This window comes from Moschus berezovskii, chromosome 26 (assembly GCF_049115385.1).
Source record: "Moschus berezovskii isolate FMDL1 chromosome 26, NW_MosBer_1.0, whole genome shotgun sequence".
In the NCBI taxonomy this organism is placed as follows: domain Eukaryota; kingdom Metazoa; phylum Chordata; class Mammalia; order Artiodactyla; family Moschidae; genus Moschus; species Moschus berezovskii.
The window spans coordinates 6,539,309-6,557,869 of record NC_142485.1 but is presented as its reverse complement, the minus strand read 5'-3'; the positions used below and the strand labels follow the sequence as shown (position 1 = coordinate 6,557,869).

General features: G+C 48.3%; 1 protein-coding gene across 11 annotated transcripts in view; it reads left to right on the top strand.

The window, feature by feature from the left end:
- Nucleotides 1–18,561, top strand: part of PSD3 (pleckstrin and Sec7 domain containing 3) — a 610,189-nt gene that overhangs the window by 569,040 nt on the left and 22,588 nt on the right. For all 11 annotated transcript variants that reach the window (XM_088832770.1, XM_088832769.1, XM_088832768.1 and 8 more), the window contains one exon: nt 10,951–11,094. In XM_088832770.1, the coding sequence (XP_088688896.1) occupies nt 10,951–11,094 (144 nt within the window). The remainder of the gene's footprint in view (nt 1–10,950; nt 11,095–18,561) is intronic.

Genomic DNA, 18,561 nt, shown 5'->3' with positions numbered 1-18,561 from the left:
CACCAACTCCTGGAGTTCACTCAAACTCATGTTGTTGAGTCTGTGATGTCATCCAGCCATCTCATCCTCTGTTGTCCCCTTCTCCTCCCACCTTCAATCTTTCCCAGCAAAAGGGTCTTTTCAAATGAGTCAGTTGTTCGCATTAGGTGGCCAAAGGATTGGAGTTTCAGCTTCAGCATCAGTCCTTCCAATGAATATTCAGGACTGATTTCCTTTAGGATGGACTGATTGGATCTCCTTGCAGTCCAAGGGACTCTCAAGAGTCTTTTCCAACACCACAGTTAGAAAGCATCAGTTCTTTGTCACTCAGTTTTCTTTATATTATTATATTACACAAGGTAAGAGGAGCAAAAAACAGTTGAACAACTTGAGGCAAAAATACTTTTAAAACTTGAGTTTTTTTTTATTAATTTCACTAGGAGTTTTCCAGTTGGTATTTTTGAATAGATTGGTCTTTCTCGCCATTACTCCTGTAAAAGATCTGGGGTAAAAGGTGATCTGAAGTTAAAGAGGAACATTAGTAACTTTAGAGCAACATGTGAGCTTTTCCTTGCTCTTTTCTCACTGTGGACCCTACATTTCTATTTATTTTCTACTTGGAAAATGTGAGTGAGTGAAAGTCGCTCAGCCATGTCTGACTCTTTGGGACCCCATGGACTGTAGCCCATCAGGCTCCTCTGTGCATGGAGATTCTCCAGGCAAGAATACTGGAGTGGGTACCTGTTCCCTTCTCCAGGGGATCTTCCCAACCCAGAGATCAAACCTGGGTCTCCCACACTGCAGGTAGATTCTTTGCCCTCTGAGCCACCTGGGAAAATGTGCTTCTGTCCTGTTTGTGTGTGGGCTATACATTGGTGGGGTTTCCCAGGTGGCTCTAGTGGTAAAGAATCCGCCTACCTGTGCAGGAGACACAAGAGCCGCGGGTTCAGTCCCTGGGTCAGGGAGATTCCCTGGAGGAGGGCATGGCAACCCACTCCAGTATTCTTGCCTGGAGAATCCCATGGACAGAGGAGCCTGGTGGGCTACAGTCCATGGCGTTCTCAAAGAATCAGACATGACTAATGTGACTATGTACATACATTGGTGAGTCACTTATATGTGAAAATGAGTGTGTTTATTCATTTGTGTATTTTTACAAGACCCCACCACCTTTGTCATGGCAGAGTCTCTTATTTTAAACAAATGCCCTACATTGGAATTTAAACTGAAATGCATAATATTTTTGGATATTTTTTCTCATTTTGAGCACAGAAGTGTAAAACATACATATGTAATGTGATCACAATGGTGAGTTCACAATTTTAAACAAGCAAGTGGTGACCAGCCAGCAAGAAGCATCCTCTGTGCCACATAAGATGACCAAACCCTTTAAGGAATTTAATTTCTTTGTTTAAAAAAAAAATACGATGATGCCGCCGCCCCAACCCCTACCCCCCGCCCCGACAAGTGAGTCACTGCGACTCTGTGGGCCTCAGTTTCCCTTCTGGGAAATGAGGAGATCGTCTAGAATGTTTTTTCAGATTCTATCACTGGCTCTGTACATGTTTTGCCCAGGCCATCGTGTTTGTTCACTACCCGTGGAAAATGCGCCTTGCCCTTGAGAGTGATAGGAGAATTAGAAGCAGGTATGCGGAAGCCAGCTCGTGATAAAGAGCAGGCCAGAGAGGGGCGGGCGCCGGTGTGCAGACCGTCGGCTCCAGGAGGCTGGGCGCCGTCCTCTTTGCTGAGTCACAGTAACCCCGGCGAACCCGGGGGCCGTGTCTGGACGCCCCGCGCCTTCAGGCCGAGGCTCCCGGCTCACCGCGGGCAGCCCCGCCGACCTGGGCCCTGCGTGCTGCGTCGCTGTGGGTCATAGGGTGCCGAGCACTATTCGCAGCCTCTGCCCACTCGATGCCAGAGTCACCCCGCTTTGTAACAACCGGGACTGGCTCCGGGCACCGCGCGCGCCCCGCGGGGCCGCGGCCTCCGCCGCCCGGAGCCTCCGCTCAGGCCCGGCCGTCTCTCCCTGCTCCACAGCCCGCCGCCCCTCCCCGGCACGCCGGACCGCTTGGATAATTTCAGTCTACAAAACGGACATATTACCAGGGTGAGAGCCCTGCTGGAAAAAAAAAAAAAGTTAACCAGTGTTAGGAACAATTAGAAGATTGGTGCTTTTAAAGACACTGTTCATCACCCTGTCATTTGCAAGCTTCTCTTTAATTTTATTCTTGTCTCCTCTCCAAAGCATATTAGCCACCGTTCCTGAAACTGATGATTGTCAGTGCGGCATGGTTCTTTCCGAGCAGCTCTGCTGTGTGGGAGGAGTCGCCTTCTTGTAGTTGTTTTTGCGGCCCTGTTGCCAGAGCACATTTCTCTTCCTGTCGCAGGTGGAGAGACTGGTGTGAAAATGTTTTAAGTGCTTCTCCTTCCGTGTAGCACTGCAGACTTAGGACTTCGTGGCTGGCCGTCTTTAGGATCTGTCGGGCCTCCTTTTCTGCTCATGGGGTAGTCATTTTCAAACATTAACTCCCATAATAATTACCAGGGGACTTATCTAAAATGCACCTTTCTCATCTCCGCCCACTCCTCCATCCATCAGGTCTGGGCCGGGGTCCCCAGGAATGTGTGTGTTTCTAAGAACCACCCTGCGTCCAGCCACCCGCCCTGCAGATCAGAGACCCTGCCCTGCAACACATGTGCCTCCCTCCCGCGCGTCCCCTGGAGACCACGCCTCCTGCAGGGGTCGTCCCCCCGACTGCCTTGTCCTGTTTCCCTCTTTGACTCCCAGCCATGGTCCCGTTAGAGGCTGACTCTGGATGGCCACCGAGTGCCCCCTGTGGAGGGCCAGGCCTTGCAAGAGCACGGATCACAGACAGGAGAGGGCTGTGTTTGCTTCCAGCCTCATGTTATCCATCCCGTGGTTTGACCGCAGGGCAGCCATGCCGAGGCCCGGGAGAGGGGGCGGCGTTGGTCCACAGACTGGCCCCGTGTGAGGACGGCCAGGGGAGGCCAGAGATAGGGGCAGCCACTGCGGGCTGCTCGGGGCGGATTTAGCACAGGGGAGCTTACTGACGAGTCTGGAGTGGCCGAGAGACAAGCCGACCCTGCCCTTGCCTCCAGGATCTTGAGGTTTATGAGGAGCCTTGACTGGATTCAGTCATTCGTCCAGATGGTCCCAGCACCACCTGCTGTCTCAAGGCCATGACCTGGGGCAGCTCCTTGCATGGGGAAGGCAAGAAGAAGGCACATCCCGAGGTCGGGGGCTGGGCGAGGAGCCTCCGACGGCCCAGCTCCAGGGTCAGCGGCTGACCCGCCCTCTCGGTGACCTCCTGCACGGCGGCGGTCATGAGGAGCGGAGACCCCCAAGGATGGCTTCCTTCTCCGGGCATCTCCCTTGCTGGCCAGAGCCCCGCCTGCCCACCCACTCAGGGTCACGCTCTCAGTCCAGCCACTCCTTCTTCCTAAACATCTTTCTGCCATACCCATGTCCCTCAGTCCAGACTGGTCATCTTGACCTCTGGTGTCCTGATATTTTGGATCCTTTGCCTTGTCAGTACTCAATATTTGAGTAGGTATCCTTCAATATATGTATTGAATCTTTTTAATAAAATGTCTACTATCAATATAACATAAGAAGTGCTGAATATCATTAGTCATTCAGTTCAGTTCAGTTTAGTCGCTCAGTCGTGTCCGACTCTCTGCGACCCCATGAATCACAGCACGCCAGGCCTCCCTGTCCATCACCAACTTCCAGAGTTCACTCAAACTCATGTCCACAGAGTTGGTGATGCCATCCAGCCATCTCACTCTCTGTTGTCCCCTTCTCCTCCCTCCCCCAACCTTTCCCAGCATCAGAGTCTTTTCCAGTGAGTCAACTCGTCGCATGAGGTGGCCAAAGTATTGGAGTTTCAGCTTTAGCATCAGTCCTTCCAATGAACACCCAGGATTGATCTCCTTTAGAATGGACTGGTTGGATCTCCTTGCAGTCCAAGGGACTCTCAAGAGTCTTCTCCAACACCACAGTTCAAAAGCATCAATTCTTCGGCGATCAGCTTTCTTCACAGTCCAACTCTCACATCCATACATGACCATGGGAAAAACCATTGCCTTGACTAGACGGACCTTGGTTGGCAAAGTAATGTCTCTGCTTTTTAATATGCTATCAAGGTTGGTCATAACTTTCCTTCCAAGGAGTAAGCGTCTTTTAATTTCATGGCTGTAATCAGCATCTGCACTGATTTTGGAGCCCCAAAAAATAAAGTCTGACACTGTTTCCACTGTTTTTCCATCTATTTCCCATGAAGTGATGGGACCAGATGCCATGATCTTTGTTTTCTGAATGTTGAGCTTCAAGCCAACCTTTTCACTCTCCTCTTTCACTTTCATCAAGAGGCTTTTGAGTTCCTCTTCATTTTCTGCCATAAGGGTAGTATCATCTGCATATCTGAGGTTATTGATATTTCTCCCAGCAATCTTGATTCCAGCTTGTGCTTCTTCCAGCCCAGCATTCCTCATGATGTACTCTGCATATAAATTAAATAAGCAAGGTGACAATATACAGCCTTGACGTACTCCTTTTCCTATTTGGAACCAGTCTGTTGTTCCATGTCCAGTTCTGACTGTTGCTTCCTGACCTGCATACAGGTTTCTCAAGAGGCAGGTCAGGTGGTCTGGTATTCCCATCTCTTTCCGAATTTTCCACAGTTTATTGTGATCCACACAGTCAAAGGCTTTGGCATAGTCAATGAAGCAGAAATAGATGTTTTTCTGGAACCCTCTTGCTTTCTCCATGATCCAGAGGATGTTGGCAATTTGATCTCTGGTGCCTCTGCCTTTTCTAAAACCTGCTTGAACATCTGGGAGTTCACGGTTTACATACTGCTGAAGCCTGGCTTGGAGAATTTTGAGCATGACTTTACTAGCCTGTGAGATGAGTGCAATTGTGTTGTAGTTTGAGCATTCTTTGGCATTCCCTTTCATTGCCTTTCATTAGTCATTATGCTATGCTATGCTAAGTCACTTCAGTCGTGTCCGACTCTGTGTGACCCCATAGACGGAAGCCCACCAGGCTCCCCCGTCCCTGGGATTCTCCAGGCAAGAACACTGGAGTGGGTTGCCGTTTCCTTCTCCAGTGTGTGAAAGTGAAGTCGCTCAGTCATTAGGGAAATACAAATCAGAATCATGCGATACCATTAGGATGGCTATACATTTTTAAATTTTTTATGAAAAGTAATGTAGTGGTGAGGTTAGGGAGAAATTGCAACTCTTGTATATTGCTGCTAGGAATGTAAAACACTTCGGTGGTTTATCAAATGATTAAATATAGCCGTGTTTCACAGCAGTTTCACTCCTGCTTTGATAACAAGAGAATGCATACATGCACTCACATAAAAACTTTACACGACTGTTTGCAGCAGTATTATTCATAACAACCTAAGGCGGACATGGGTGCCAGCTGATGCTTGGATGAATGAGCTGTTACATAGCCACACAATGGGGCTTGATTCAGCCGTTAAAGAATGCAGTGCTGACACACTCCAGTGTGGATGAGCCTTGGGAACCTTGCTACGTGAAAAGCCAGCCACAAAAAGAGCGTGTCATGTGATTCCATTCCAAAAGGTTCCTTTTAGGGGAACTAAAATGTCATAAAATTAAATGCAATGGTTTCACAGCCCTGGGAATATATTTAAGAGCTCTAAATTGTACATTTCACATGGGAGATTTGTATAGTAATGTGTGAATTATGCCTCAATGCTGATTTAAAAAATTCCTCCCCAGTGGGTCACCTTGCCTGGGGTGCACACGCCCCGCTTTGGAGAGCTCTGCAGCCTGTTCCTAGAACCGGTTGAGGTCTCTCTTGACCGATTCTTGTTTCTCTCCAATCCATCCTGCACAGTGCTGGCTAAAATAGGATTCCTTCAGTGTCATGTAACCAAAACCGACTCACTATTAGCAACAAGACACAGTCTAGACTCCTTCACATGAACTTGGACTACAGTGTTCTACACCTTTTCAGAATAGACATCTTTCATATTCATTTATTGGAGAGTTGTATGTAACATATTGGTGGGCTTCCTTTGTGGCTTGGAGATGCAGTTTTGAGCCCTGGGTCAGGAAGATCCCCTGGAGTAGGAGATGGCAACCAATTCCAGGATTCTTGCCTGGAAATGCCACGGTTAGAGGAGCCTGGCTAGCTACAGTCCACAACTTAACAACTAAAACAACAACAGCTATGTAACATATACTAAGTACTCAATCAGACGATTAGGTTACTATGCTGAAGCTCAGTAAACACTCCTGAAGGTCTTTAAAACCCGTCTTAAAAGTGAAACAATGAAACAAAATCTTTCTGATGGGGCTTTCAGCAATTGTCCCTTTGGACCACTTTGAAGGCAGGTGTTCTTTAGTCTAAATTCCTGCAGCTCAGGTTTGATGAAGCTGCAGTATTTAGCAATTTGAATAGTTAGTTGCCAGGCAGATTCCTAGAAATGCCATTATCTCCTAAATCATGTCTACTTTAAAACAGCACAAGCAAACAGTCTGAGGTCTCCCTCTCTACCTTCCCCCTTTAAAAAAAAAAAAATCCATTTATTCGGCTCGTGTTTCCTAAGGAGACCAAGTGTCGGGTGCCTTGTGAGGTGTGTGGACGTTATAAAAAGAGCTGAGACTCATCTTCGGTCCCTAGGTGCTGGATGTTGGTTAGGTGACTTCTACAAGCCAGAACCATGCCTCTTGCTCTCCCCCTGCCCAGCACCATACTAGACCCCCAGGAGCTGAGAGAAGGGGAAATGACCTCTCTCTGCCTTCAGAGAGCTTGTAATCAGTAAGGAAGATAAAATTTTCAGAGGTTCGGGTATATTTTGTTAATAAGCATGTGGTGTGGACATGTAGGGCTTCTCCAGTGGCTCAGTGGTAAGGAATCTGCCTGCAGTGCAGGACCCATAGGAGACACGGGCTCGATCCCTGGGTCAGGAAGATCCCCTGGAGGAGGGCATGGCAACCCACTGCAGTGTTCTTGCCTGGAGAATCTCCATGGACAGAGGAGCCTGGTGGGTCACAGTCCGTGGGGTCACAAAGAGTTGGACACGACTGAAGGGACTTAGCGCGCACACACGTGGACATTTAAGTGCTATAGATACAGAAGTAGAAGAGGCTGTGACGTCTGGGGATTCTGGCCTTGAATGGAATTTGGAGAAAGGATCTGGGTTAATACCCGCGTATCTGAGAGCCGCAGGGAGAGAAGGCAGACAAGGACAGATGAGTTTACTGACAGCCTTGATGGCTGAGTTCAGCGCTGATCCAGGAGGGAGCAGACGGTTTTGAAGCTCGTGTTTTCAGCAGCTCTTTGGGGTTTATACAGTTGTCTGGAGGATCAGAGTTGGGACAGTGGGGCTGCTGCTCCTCTGCCTTTACCCCTGGGGCCTACAGCAAAGACTTGATCTTTCTGTATCTCCACGGCCTCCAAGAGGAAGAGGTTAGAGGAGTGACGAAGGATCTCTTTCACTGTTGAGTTCCTGGAATTATGTATTCCATAGCAAAAAAAGCACTGAGCAGAGTGCAGGAGACACAAGAGATGCAGATTCGATCCCTGAGTCAGGAAGATCCCCTGGAGAAGGGCATGGCAACCCACTGCAGTGTTCTTGCCTGGAGAAACCCATGGACAGAGGAGCCTGGCGGGCTGCAGTCCATGGGGTCACTAAGAGTCAGGTAGGACTGAACGCACACACACACACAGCGCCTGTCGCCTAGTAGGTGTGCAGGTGGACAGCTGTGTCCACCTCAAGCTTCCCTCCCTTCCCTGAGCCTTGTGCTTGATATAAAAGGATGCGGAGCTGACTTGGGCCTGGCTGGTGGCGGAACCGTCCAGCTGAGCCTCGAAGGGGAGGCTTTGGCCCTACCTCAGCCCTGGACTCACTGCAAGGTCGTGAGCAGCTAGCTCACCTGTGCCCATCGCCTCATCAGCTAAGACGTCTCTTCATGAGATTAGAGTTTGGTATTTTAAAGGAAAATATGAAATTTTCTTCAAAGTCAAAATATTATATAAGGAAAAATTCAATATTTAGTGACATCATTTGAAACTTGCCTTTTGGATAAAATTTCATTGTATGTGCGATCAAAAGTACTACCAGTGAACATCTGTTGACAGATGGCAGTAGTTTTTCCTGCATCCTTTAATGCTGATGTTTAAGTTGTGACTTCCTAATATGAAACCGTTTCAACAGGTACCTGCCATTTGCTGTCTGTTCCCTTTTGTTGAACTTTGGTGCATTTCTGCCTCTGTGAGAAACCTTTCATTAGTGTTGTCCCGTGAGAGTGGCCTGTCTGCTCCCCTAATGGATTGCGAGAGCAAAGATAAAAGGGAAGAAAACAGGGAGGTTCCTGCTCGTCCGTCTTCCCTGTGGATATTACAGATATGACAGTCCGTGTGAGGCTGGGGACACGCTGCATCTTGTGCTGTTACCTTCCTGCTTCTCTGTTTTTACTTTTGTTTTTATCAGGAAAATCCCTCTGTCGTGGGATTCTAACCTTGGGGTAATTTGCAGTTTGTACCTATCTATGCCCATAAGAGCCACTTGGAATTTTTATTTCATTAGTCAAAATAGATTTAAGGAGTGTAATTTTCTTTGCTGCTTTTCCCTTAACTTTAATGATCTTGACATTTTTAAAGATTACAAGCCATTTATTTTGCAGAAAGTCTCTTAATATGGATTTGACTGATATTTCCTCTGATTCTATCGAGGTTTTGCATCATTGGCAAGAGGTGATTTTAAAATATTGTTATTTTGAGATTCGTTCCTTGATTCTTCCTGGAGGCAGTGAAGTTGGAATAAAGCTCTGCACGTTGAATTTGGACATTTATTTGACTGGGAATAAATTATGCACTGGCTTCCCTTGTAGCTCAGTCAGTAAAGAATCTGCCTGCATTATCAGAAACCGGGGTTTGGTTCCTGGGTTGGGAAGATCCCCCAGTGTAGGAAATGGCAACCCATGGCAAACCAGTATTCTTGCCTGGAGAATCCCATGGACAGCAGAGCCATGGGGTCACAAAGAGTCAGACTCAACTTCGCAACTAAACCACCACCACTACCCAAACTATACACTATAAGCAATAAACTACAAATCACTATACTTCACAAATCTGGACTCAGTCGAAAAATGGGTCCAGTATTTCAGCAGCCAGATCACAGAAGAGGAAGTCCTGTAAATATATGAAAGTGTTCATCCTTACTTGTAATCAGGAAAATGTAAATTCAAATCATTTTATACCCATGAAATTAGCAACAATTTGCAAGTTTGATGTCACATCAAGTTTTGACAAGGGTGTAGAGCAATGGGAGTCTTCAAGCCTACTGTGGAAATGTAAGCTGTGGAAACACTTGGAAAACAGTTTAGCATTATATTAAAGATATGCATTTTCTAAAACCCAGAAACTTCACCTCTTGGTGATCACAGATTTCAGAGACATTGTGGATTTGGTTTCAGACCATTGCAATAAAATAAATATCTCAATAAAGCAAGTCACACACTCTTCTGGTTTCTCAGTGCATATGATGGTTAGGCTTACACTAGACCCCAGCCTATTAAGTGTGTAATAGCATCATGTCCAGAAAAACAATGTATCTAGCTTAATGAAGAAATGTTTCATTGCTCAGTATTAACCATCATCATCCAAGCCTTCCATGAAACTGTAGTGGTGTCAGCAAGGATCATTGATCTCAGACCGCTGTAACAAAGTAATTATAAAGAACAGGTTTGAGATATTTTGAGAGGCACCAAATGTGGCAGAGAGGCCCAGAGCGAGCCGTGTTAGAGAGATGGCATCAACAGACTTGCCCCACACAGGGCTTCCACAGACCTTCAGTCTGGAAAAAACACATTATCTGCAAACCGCAATAACGCAAGATGTGCCTGTATGCCGTAGGAACACCTTGCTCATATTCACTGGGCAACATCTATAAGGATGTAGCATCATTTGTAACAGCCCATAGAAACCAGAAAACAAGTTAAATGTGCCTCAGTAAATTTGTAGTTGAGGGATGTCAGAACCTCTACTATTTGGGAGGGGAAAGCATAGGTTACTGTAGTTTTTAGAATAACAGCCTTCAGAACATTATTCTTGAAGGCATTGCTTGTCTCAAAAAGGAAAATATTTGGGTAGGTCTTCACCCACAGTGACAGGACGGCCCTGCTGAGGTCATGACGTGGAGATGTCCGATCGTGCAGCCCTTAGCACGGGTGCTCGGTGCCGTACCTGCTGGAGTCTCTCTCGGGAGACCAGGGCCTGGCCGGGGCTGCTGGCCTTGGCCCTGGATTCCATTTTTCAAAGTGAGGAATGAAAGATTTCCTGCCCTGTCAGTAAACAAGGACGTCACATCATCAGCCCCCCAAGCTGAGCCTAAGGGTACTCAGGAGAGAGAAGAATACCTGTGGTCTAACAGCCATCAGACTACAGCCGCTCCCTGCGGGGAGCCCAAGGTTAGCTCAGGGTGTGAAAAACACAGACTCCTGGCCCAGGATAGCTGAGATGCAATGAAAGAAATGATGTCAGTGAGCGGAGGGTCTCGCATCTTCCATACCTAGAAAAGCGCTAAATTCCTTAACTTGGGATATCTGGTTTCCTTTAACAGTAATCTTTTGATGATAAGACTACCTGCCCTTTGTTACAAAATTTGAATATGACCTGACTTCTCCCCTCACCTCCTCAGAGCAGTTCTCTCAGGGTCCCTTGAGATGCTGTCTCCTGGGCTTGGAGTCCTAAAAATTCCCACCTGAATGAAACATAGCTCTTCACTTTTAGGTTGTGACCATCTTTTTCAGTCAACAGAAGGTACACGTGGAACCTGGCTGAGAAAGCGGGTGGGACATTGGAGGAATGAAAGTCATTCATCCTGAGGGGTCTTTTAAAACTGCACTGCAATTGTTTCCTGATTTCATTTTCTGGATGCTCAATGGCTTAATGCTCCCCTGCAGGAGGAGCAGCTGAAATCGCACGAGAGCAAGCTGAGGCAGATCACCACGGAGCTGGCGGAGCACCGCTCCTACCCGCCGGACAAGAAGGTTAAAGCCAAGGAAGTGGACGAGTACAAGCTCAAAGACCACTATCTGGAGTTTGAGGTGTGTTGAACCTAAATGTCACCATGCCTGTTACCTGAGCTACCTTAGGATGTTTCCATGAGGCAGGGTTTTTTATAGCTACCGTATCTGTGGGCAGTGAGCCCTGACCCTCTCTCTCCCTGAGCTCCAGACAGGGTCTCCGTCACAGTGGCCCCTCATGTTCATGGTTCTATTTAAGCATCAAAGAATAACTGTCAGTTTTTAGGCTTAAAAGCAGATCGCCTGCTGGTTGGAATAGCATGTGCTGGCTGCGACACAAAAAAACAACAGTCGATGGACATGCCGGGGTGGGCAGCTGCTTTCTCTATTTCTGCATCTCTTCCAGCAGAGTCTGAGTCAGAAAAAGGACCGCGGACGAAACGAGCTGCGGGGGGCCGTGGCGTGTCTTCCGTGTGCGCTCTGGCTGCTAGGCAACAGAGGCAGCTCTCCTGCCACTCCTGCCCTTCACACGGGGGCCGGGAAACCAAGTCGGGGCACATCCAGTACTCCAGCACGCGTGGCCACTAAACGGAATGGGGAGGATCCGTGCAATCTGGAAAGACAGAAAACCTAAAAGCGAGTTGAAAGCACCGTGAACAGCTAATGTTACCTTGGGTTAAGGGGCTTCCCAGGTGGCGCTAGTGGTCAAGAACCTGCCTTCCCAAGCAGGAGACAGGAGAGAGGCAGTGTCAATCCCTGAGTCGGGAAGATCCCCTGGAGGAGGGTGTGGCAACCCGCTCCAGTATTCTTGCCTGGAGAACCCCATGGACAGAGGAGCCTGGCGGGCTATAGTCCGTAGGGTGGCAAAGACACGACTGAAGTGACTTAGCGTGTCCGCACCTTCAGCTGCATTTTCTCCCCGGTGAGTGTCCGGGTTATGTTTTAACTGTGACTGCCCCATCAGCTGCCACTCGAAGACACTGAAAGGATCCTTGATTTAAGTACATGGCCTTAGTTCAAAATTAAGAGCAGTTATCTTTTAATTTTTATATAATTGTTTTCTGCGGAGTGTGTTGAATCTGTCTTAGCTATCCTTTCGCTTTGTAGATCTGGTCTATTCTTATTCATCTTCTTTCCCATCTTACAATCATGCTGCTTCCTTGGGCTTGGAACACAGCATCATCTGAGCAGCCTCGCCCTGACCCATCGCCCCAGACCTCATCAGACACCGGAGCCCAGCGCCCTGCTCTGCTGCCTCTCCTGCCGCCACCAGCTTCGCCTTTCGGCCCCCTCTGCCCAGGGCCCAGGTTTTTCCACCTCTCTCCTGAGCCTGGCGGCACTTCTGTCTTCAGCCCATCCTACACAACTCCTGACGGTTTTCTAAGGCATGCTTCTGTCAACAGCTGCCCTTGGTTTTCCCCTTCACCTCCCCCAACAATTTACCTTCTGATAAAGTCCAGTCCTTAATCTGAGAGGATTTGGGTTCCTTCTGTCTGTCCACAGCACAGGTCTTCCCAGCACGACCTCCGTGAGCTCAGTCATTTTTCTGCTACTTTACCGTCTCCAAACTCGCTGTTATGCCTTTGTTCATCTACTTTGAAAAGAAAAAAAGAAAGTGAGCTGCTCAGTCGTGTCCTTCTCTTTGAGACCCCACGAACTGTAGCCTGCCAGGCTCCTCTGTCCATGGGATTCTCCAGATAAGAATACTAGAGTGGGTTGCCATTTCCTTCTCCAGGGCATCTTCCCGACCCAGGGATTAAACCCCGGTCTCCTGCATTGCAGGCAGATTCTTTACCTTTTGAGCCACCAGGTGCCTTATTCTGCCCCAGCTGCTCTTCCCTCCTTTCATTTCTGAGAGTCCTGTTCGTCTTTCAGGGTGCAGCCCAGACGCCTCCTGTGAAAAGCCTGCTCTCAGCCTTCTGGTCCCCGTCCTGCTCAGGGGCTCCTGTTGGGGTGGTTTCAGGGTCTTTGCATCTGCGGTCGGTCCCACAGCGTCTGCCCCCTGAGACTGTGAGCCCTCAAGAGCAGGGGCCTCAGGTCCTCTTCACATCTCTGCCCTGTGCTTGCTCGTTGAATTGGACAGGGTTTCATGGAAGCTTTTAAAAGTCTTAGATTTCGGAGTTATAAACTGTGTCATTTGGTGCCGCGAAGACCCATGTGCCAGTTTTTCTTCATGGTTAAGCCAGGCCTTGCTCTGTGCAGATGAAGAAAAATCTTCCTTTTATTAAAGGTGAAAGTTTATTAGCTAAAACGTTGGAAGCCTTCCCAGTCAAAGACTTCTTGAAAAAATACTTTTTTAAAAAACAAATTTACTAAGCGGCTCATCTTTGCCCACACCTGTTCGTTCTTGGGAAATGGGAGTCCTCAGAAATCTATCATAATTCTTCACACGTCTGGAGTGGCTTTCAGCTGCCAGCCTGTTAGTTTCACACGTGCTGATTAATTTCCCAGCTCCTCAGGCCCCTGCTGCCAGCTCTCAACACCTCGCTATGAGCCTTTGGCTCCAAGGCTGCGAGTCTGCACCTGGGAGGCCGGGGTGGCCGCAGGACCAAGGAAGGGTCGCCCCTGGTAGACGCTCCCCCTGCTTTGAACCTCCTGTTGGAGCCCCTTTTCCAAAAATGTAATCCGGCCAAAGCCAGCATTTCCATTTCCTGACATGAGCTTTAGACCAGCCTTTGTGCAGGTAAGTCTCGCTTTCATCAAATCGTCACATCAAGGCACGCGAAGGTTGCGTTCCAGGACTTTGGCTCGTTAACATCTTCCCATATGGTAACACGTCAGGCGCGTTGGAGTGTCTGTGAACCTCACTGACCTGTGTACCAGAAAGGCGGATGGTCCCCTCGCTTCTTAGAGGTTATCTGAAAAGGTTTTTGTGAAGTAGTCTCTTTTTTTTAAGTGAACCGTTACTTTTCAGGAACTGAAAGTTGAAGTAGTGTGTCTCGTGGGGTCCACTCTGCTGTTATTTCAGCCACCAGGCTGTGTCTTGGGCATGTCCCTGCAGCGGTGCCCTCAGAGCATCCAGCTTTCTAAGGCTTCCCCCGCAGGCTGCTCTGTTCCCCGGATGGGGGGTCTGAGCATGACGGACTGTCCCCGCGGGGTAGGGGCGAGGGTGTGCGAACGTCAAGGACCTTCCTGTGTACTTGTTCACTGTTCTTCCCTCAGCTCCTAGAAGCTGGGACCTTCTAGAAGAGGGACCAAGCGCTCATGCATACTTGCTGAGTAAATAAATGGAATAAGGCAACATCAGAGGAAAGCTTAGTAGCCCCCTTGAAAACAGACGTGATAAACAGACAGCAGTGCCTGCGGCTCCCTGTGACCCCAGACGGGCAGGGACCGGAGGGGCATCTTGAGTCCCACCTACATCCCTGTCTCCGGGGAGGAGCCCCAGCCAGGCCTGCTCTCTCACCTGCTCCCATGGTAGGGACTCCCTGCGGTTTCAGAGCAGCTCTAGTAATTTTCACATCTTGGCATGAAAAGCACCTTCATTCTGTTAGAATATTAAGCCCCTGGTAGTAACACAGTTGTTAACTGGGTGCATTTCGTTCTTTATATCCCAGATTGCTCTGAGTACAGACAGTTCTTCAGGTGGGCCACATTTGCAGCACTCGGAAATTCTCTTAACCCTGCCTGACAGTAAATAATTAGAAACTCTGGCAAATGAGAAGGTTCAGGGGTGGTTTCTGTGTGTTTGAAGCTGAACTTGACTGAATTACATTGTTTGTTTATTTTGGGCTGTTCTGGGTCTTCATTGCAGTGCACTGGCTTTTCTCTAGTTGCAGCGACCCAGGGCTCCTCGCTAGTGTCGGCGCGTGGTGGTCTCATTACAGGGGCTTCTCTCACCAGGAAACACGGGCTCTGGGGCATGCGGGCTTCAGTAGTGGTGGCACCTTGGCTCGGGAGTCGTGCCTCCCAGGCCCTAAGCACAGGCTCAGGAGTTGTGGCGCATGAGCTTAGTTGCCCTCGGCATGTAGAATCTCCCTGGACCAGGGATAGAACTCATGTCTCCTGCATTGGCAGGTGGATTCTTTACCACTGAGCCACCAGGGAAGCCCTGTTTATTTTTGAAGTCTATAAAAAGTCTGCAGAGGACAAGGAGACTTACATCAACTTCAGCCTTAACCTGTAAGAAGCCGACATGCTATCACTGAAGGCAGCAAACTCCGCTCAGAACCCCTGTAGTTAACCAAGTCCATGCCTCTCTCTCTACTGCCTATGCAGCGGGAGGTTGGGAGGGGTGGGGTGGCATTGCTTTGTTCTTGATTGAATTGGTTCCCCAAAGCTGTGGCTATCGATTGCTTCCAAGGGTTCACGTGGAGTCTGATCTCACCTCTGACAGTGTTGTTAGGCATCACAAGTCTTTGTAAGAAACTCACTGTCATTTCCCAGTTTTCAAAAAATAAATATCAGAAATAGCGCCACTTCCTTTTGACTTAACTCATTTCTACTCTATTCAGTTCCCTTTTCACTTAAAAATGTTGAATCGATCTCCATGTGTCTGGTACATTTGGAAATTTATCAGGATGTGGGACAGGTGGGTGGTGTTTGTCACATAAAAACTTACAAAGCTCCAGCCGCTCGAAGCACAGGAGCCTGGGCTATGCCTGATGCCCCTCGGCCCTGTTACAGGAATTCCCTCGCCTGCACTGAACTTGGCCCCAGAAATTTGGTTTTTTGTTTCTTTGCAGTTGAAGTGAAAATACTGTTTGCTCCAGGATGTTTTTCAAGTGACAGTTAAGGTGTTTTCAGTGGCATAAGTTATTAATAAGTCTTAGACGTGAGTAGGGAAAGGGCAACTCTAGCGGTTCAAACCTATTAGAAGGGCAACTGGACTGTCAGAGGCTGATTGAGGAGCGAGTGCTGAGGGCAGGCTCCCAGCAGCTCCCGGGTTCACTGTGATGCCATGGAGACCTGGCAGGCAGCACAGGGCACTTCCAGCAGACCTAAGGTTGGAACATTTTCTTTGGCCCTTGCGGTGCTGGATTTGTTGGTGCTGAGATTTGAATGCGTTTAGGGAAGATCAGCAGGGTCCTCCCACCACCCGCTAGTATACCCAGCCTGGCAGGGTCCACATTTGTGTTGTCACCCTGGCTCCTGAACGCGGTTGACTTTGCCATTCCTATACAGATGCTGCAGAACCTTGGATGTGCTTTATGCTTTAGATCTTTGAGTATGGGCTTTGAATCCACTGTCTCTTCATGGTTAGAAAATGGTTACTTCCAGGTACATGTGTTCTCAGGGTCCAGTCCAGCAGGAATAGAAGTCTGTGTCCCTGGTGGCTCAGCTTTGTTCTGCTCAAGTGCAGAACAAAGGCCCCTTGCTGAATGGGCTGGAATTCAGCCGCATGCTCACTCCTGAATTTCAGCCTGGAGCAGAAAGTGCTTATGGCTTAAGGCAGGCAGGACCCACACCAACCACATGGCTGGAAGTGCAATTTTAGCAACAGCAAATGTCCGTTCTAACAAGACATGTAAATCTCTCTAAATTTTAAATCGAAAAAAATCTAGGACACTCTTGAGGCATGCTGCATCTTTTTCTGAATTTCTAATTTTTGGTGGCATGTAACATGGCATAGTTCCTTCTGAAACTGATGTACTTGAGAACAAGAGCACATTCCATATAGTGCCATGAAGGAGACGCAAGACAGCTTGAAGTGGACATAAATATGTTTCTGGTTGCAGGCCCTCAGTTTTACTGTGGGGTTATTTGTTGACTGGGTGGGTGGGTGCGCAGTTTGATGTATTTCTTTTTGAACAGATTCTCTGACTGTGATCTTAGCTCTGTTTCTTCAGATGGCACAGTTTTTATCCGTCAACGTCACATAAGTAATTTTCACATTCTGGACCACTTCTCCTCTCACAGGAGCAGTGAGTGCAAGGACATATCTCAGGGCACTGCCAGCTGTCCCCGGGCAAATGTGTCACTTAGACAAGATGATCCGGCTGCTAATTTGTGAGTGGACTTGGTTGTAAATGTACGGAGATAGCCATGATCATTTTCTTCCTCCAGAGTGAAAGTATGGGGAATTTCCCCACCTTCCTAGGAGATTAGCAGCCAGTCTCAGGAACAGAGTGTAGCCTAAATCCAGTGATATCTCCTTTACAGAAAAGAGCACAAAGGTGATTATGTGTGGATCTGAGAAGCTAAGATGTGGCAGGTTAATTGACTTCTTGCGGAAGTTTAGAAATTTTCTTTTTCTAGTAGAAGACTAAGTGTTAGAGTCCAAAGCTAGAGACCCAAGTCCAGCAGTTGCCCAGACCTACAAGTCCAGTTCACATCAGAGGCAGGGGTTTTGCGTTGCCGTTTGGAATTGCATTTTGCACGGCATGGTGAGCGAGGGCTGCAGAGCTCTGGGTTTTCATCTGTAAAAGATGACGCACGCTTTTGAAGGGAGGAGAAGCTTAGCAACAGGGAGCCTTTGAATCACATTTTAAACAGATGATTGAGAAGCAGAACAGAGAGTCAGTCATGAGCCCTGCAGTGACTGTCCTTAAATCCGTCCTCATGCCTGAAATGTCTGCTCTGAGGAGCGTCACTGCTTGGGGTGAAGGTACTGTCTGCAAGAAAAGGGCACAAAAGCTTGCAGTTATAAAACAGTGAAATGAGGAAAAGGCATGGCCTGGAAGTTAGGCCACTTTAGTCTCATTCTTCTCTGGACCTTGGTTTCTGGCTATGAAAATGAGATGGTATTGGGTGAACTTACCTATAAGGCCCGTTTCCCTCCGTTTTTCTGCTGTGAGTATCATACTGACCCTGATGCTGGGGAAGACTGAGGGCAGGAGGAGAAGGGGGCAACAGAGGACCAGATGGTTGGATGGCACCACCGACTCGATGGACATGAGTTTGAGCAAGCTCCCAGAGATGAGGGACAGGGAAACCTGGCATGCTGCAGGCCATGGGATCACAGAGTCAGGCACGACTGAGCAACTAAACAATATACTAACATCAATTAATGTATTAGATTAACTCATTTGCACGATATCTCTGCTGCTGCTGCTGCTGAGTCACTTCAGTTGTGTCCGACTCTGTGCGACCCCATAGACAGAAGCCCACCAGGCGCCGCCATCCCTGGGATTCTCCAGGCAAGAACACTGGAGTGGGTTGCCATTTCCTTCTCCAGTGCATGAAAGTGAAAAGTGAGAGTGAAGTCGCTACAAGAATATTTCAATTTGGGGATCTCAGGGGGTCTAGACCAGCTCTGTCCGATAGAGATATAATGCAAAGCACACATGTAATTTTAGGTATTTAGTAGGAGAAGGCGATGGCACCCCACTCCAGTACTCTTGCCTGGAAAATCCCATGGGCAGAGGAGCCTGGTGGGCTGCAGTCCATGGGGTCGCGAAGAGTCGGACATAATTGAGCGACTTCACTTTCACTTTTCACTTTCATGCATTGGAGAAGGAAATGGCAACCCACTCCAGTGTTCTTGCCTGGAGAATCCCAGGGACGGCGGCGCCTGGTGGGCTGCCGTCTATGGGGTCACACAGAGTCGGACACGACTGAAGCGACTTGGTGGCAGCAGCAGCCACATGTAAGAAGAAAAAGAAACAA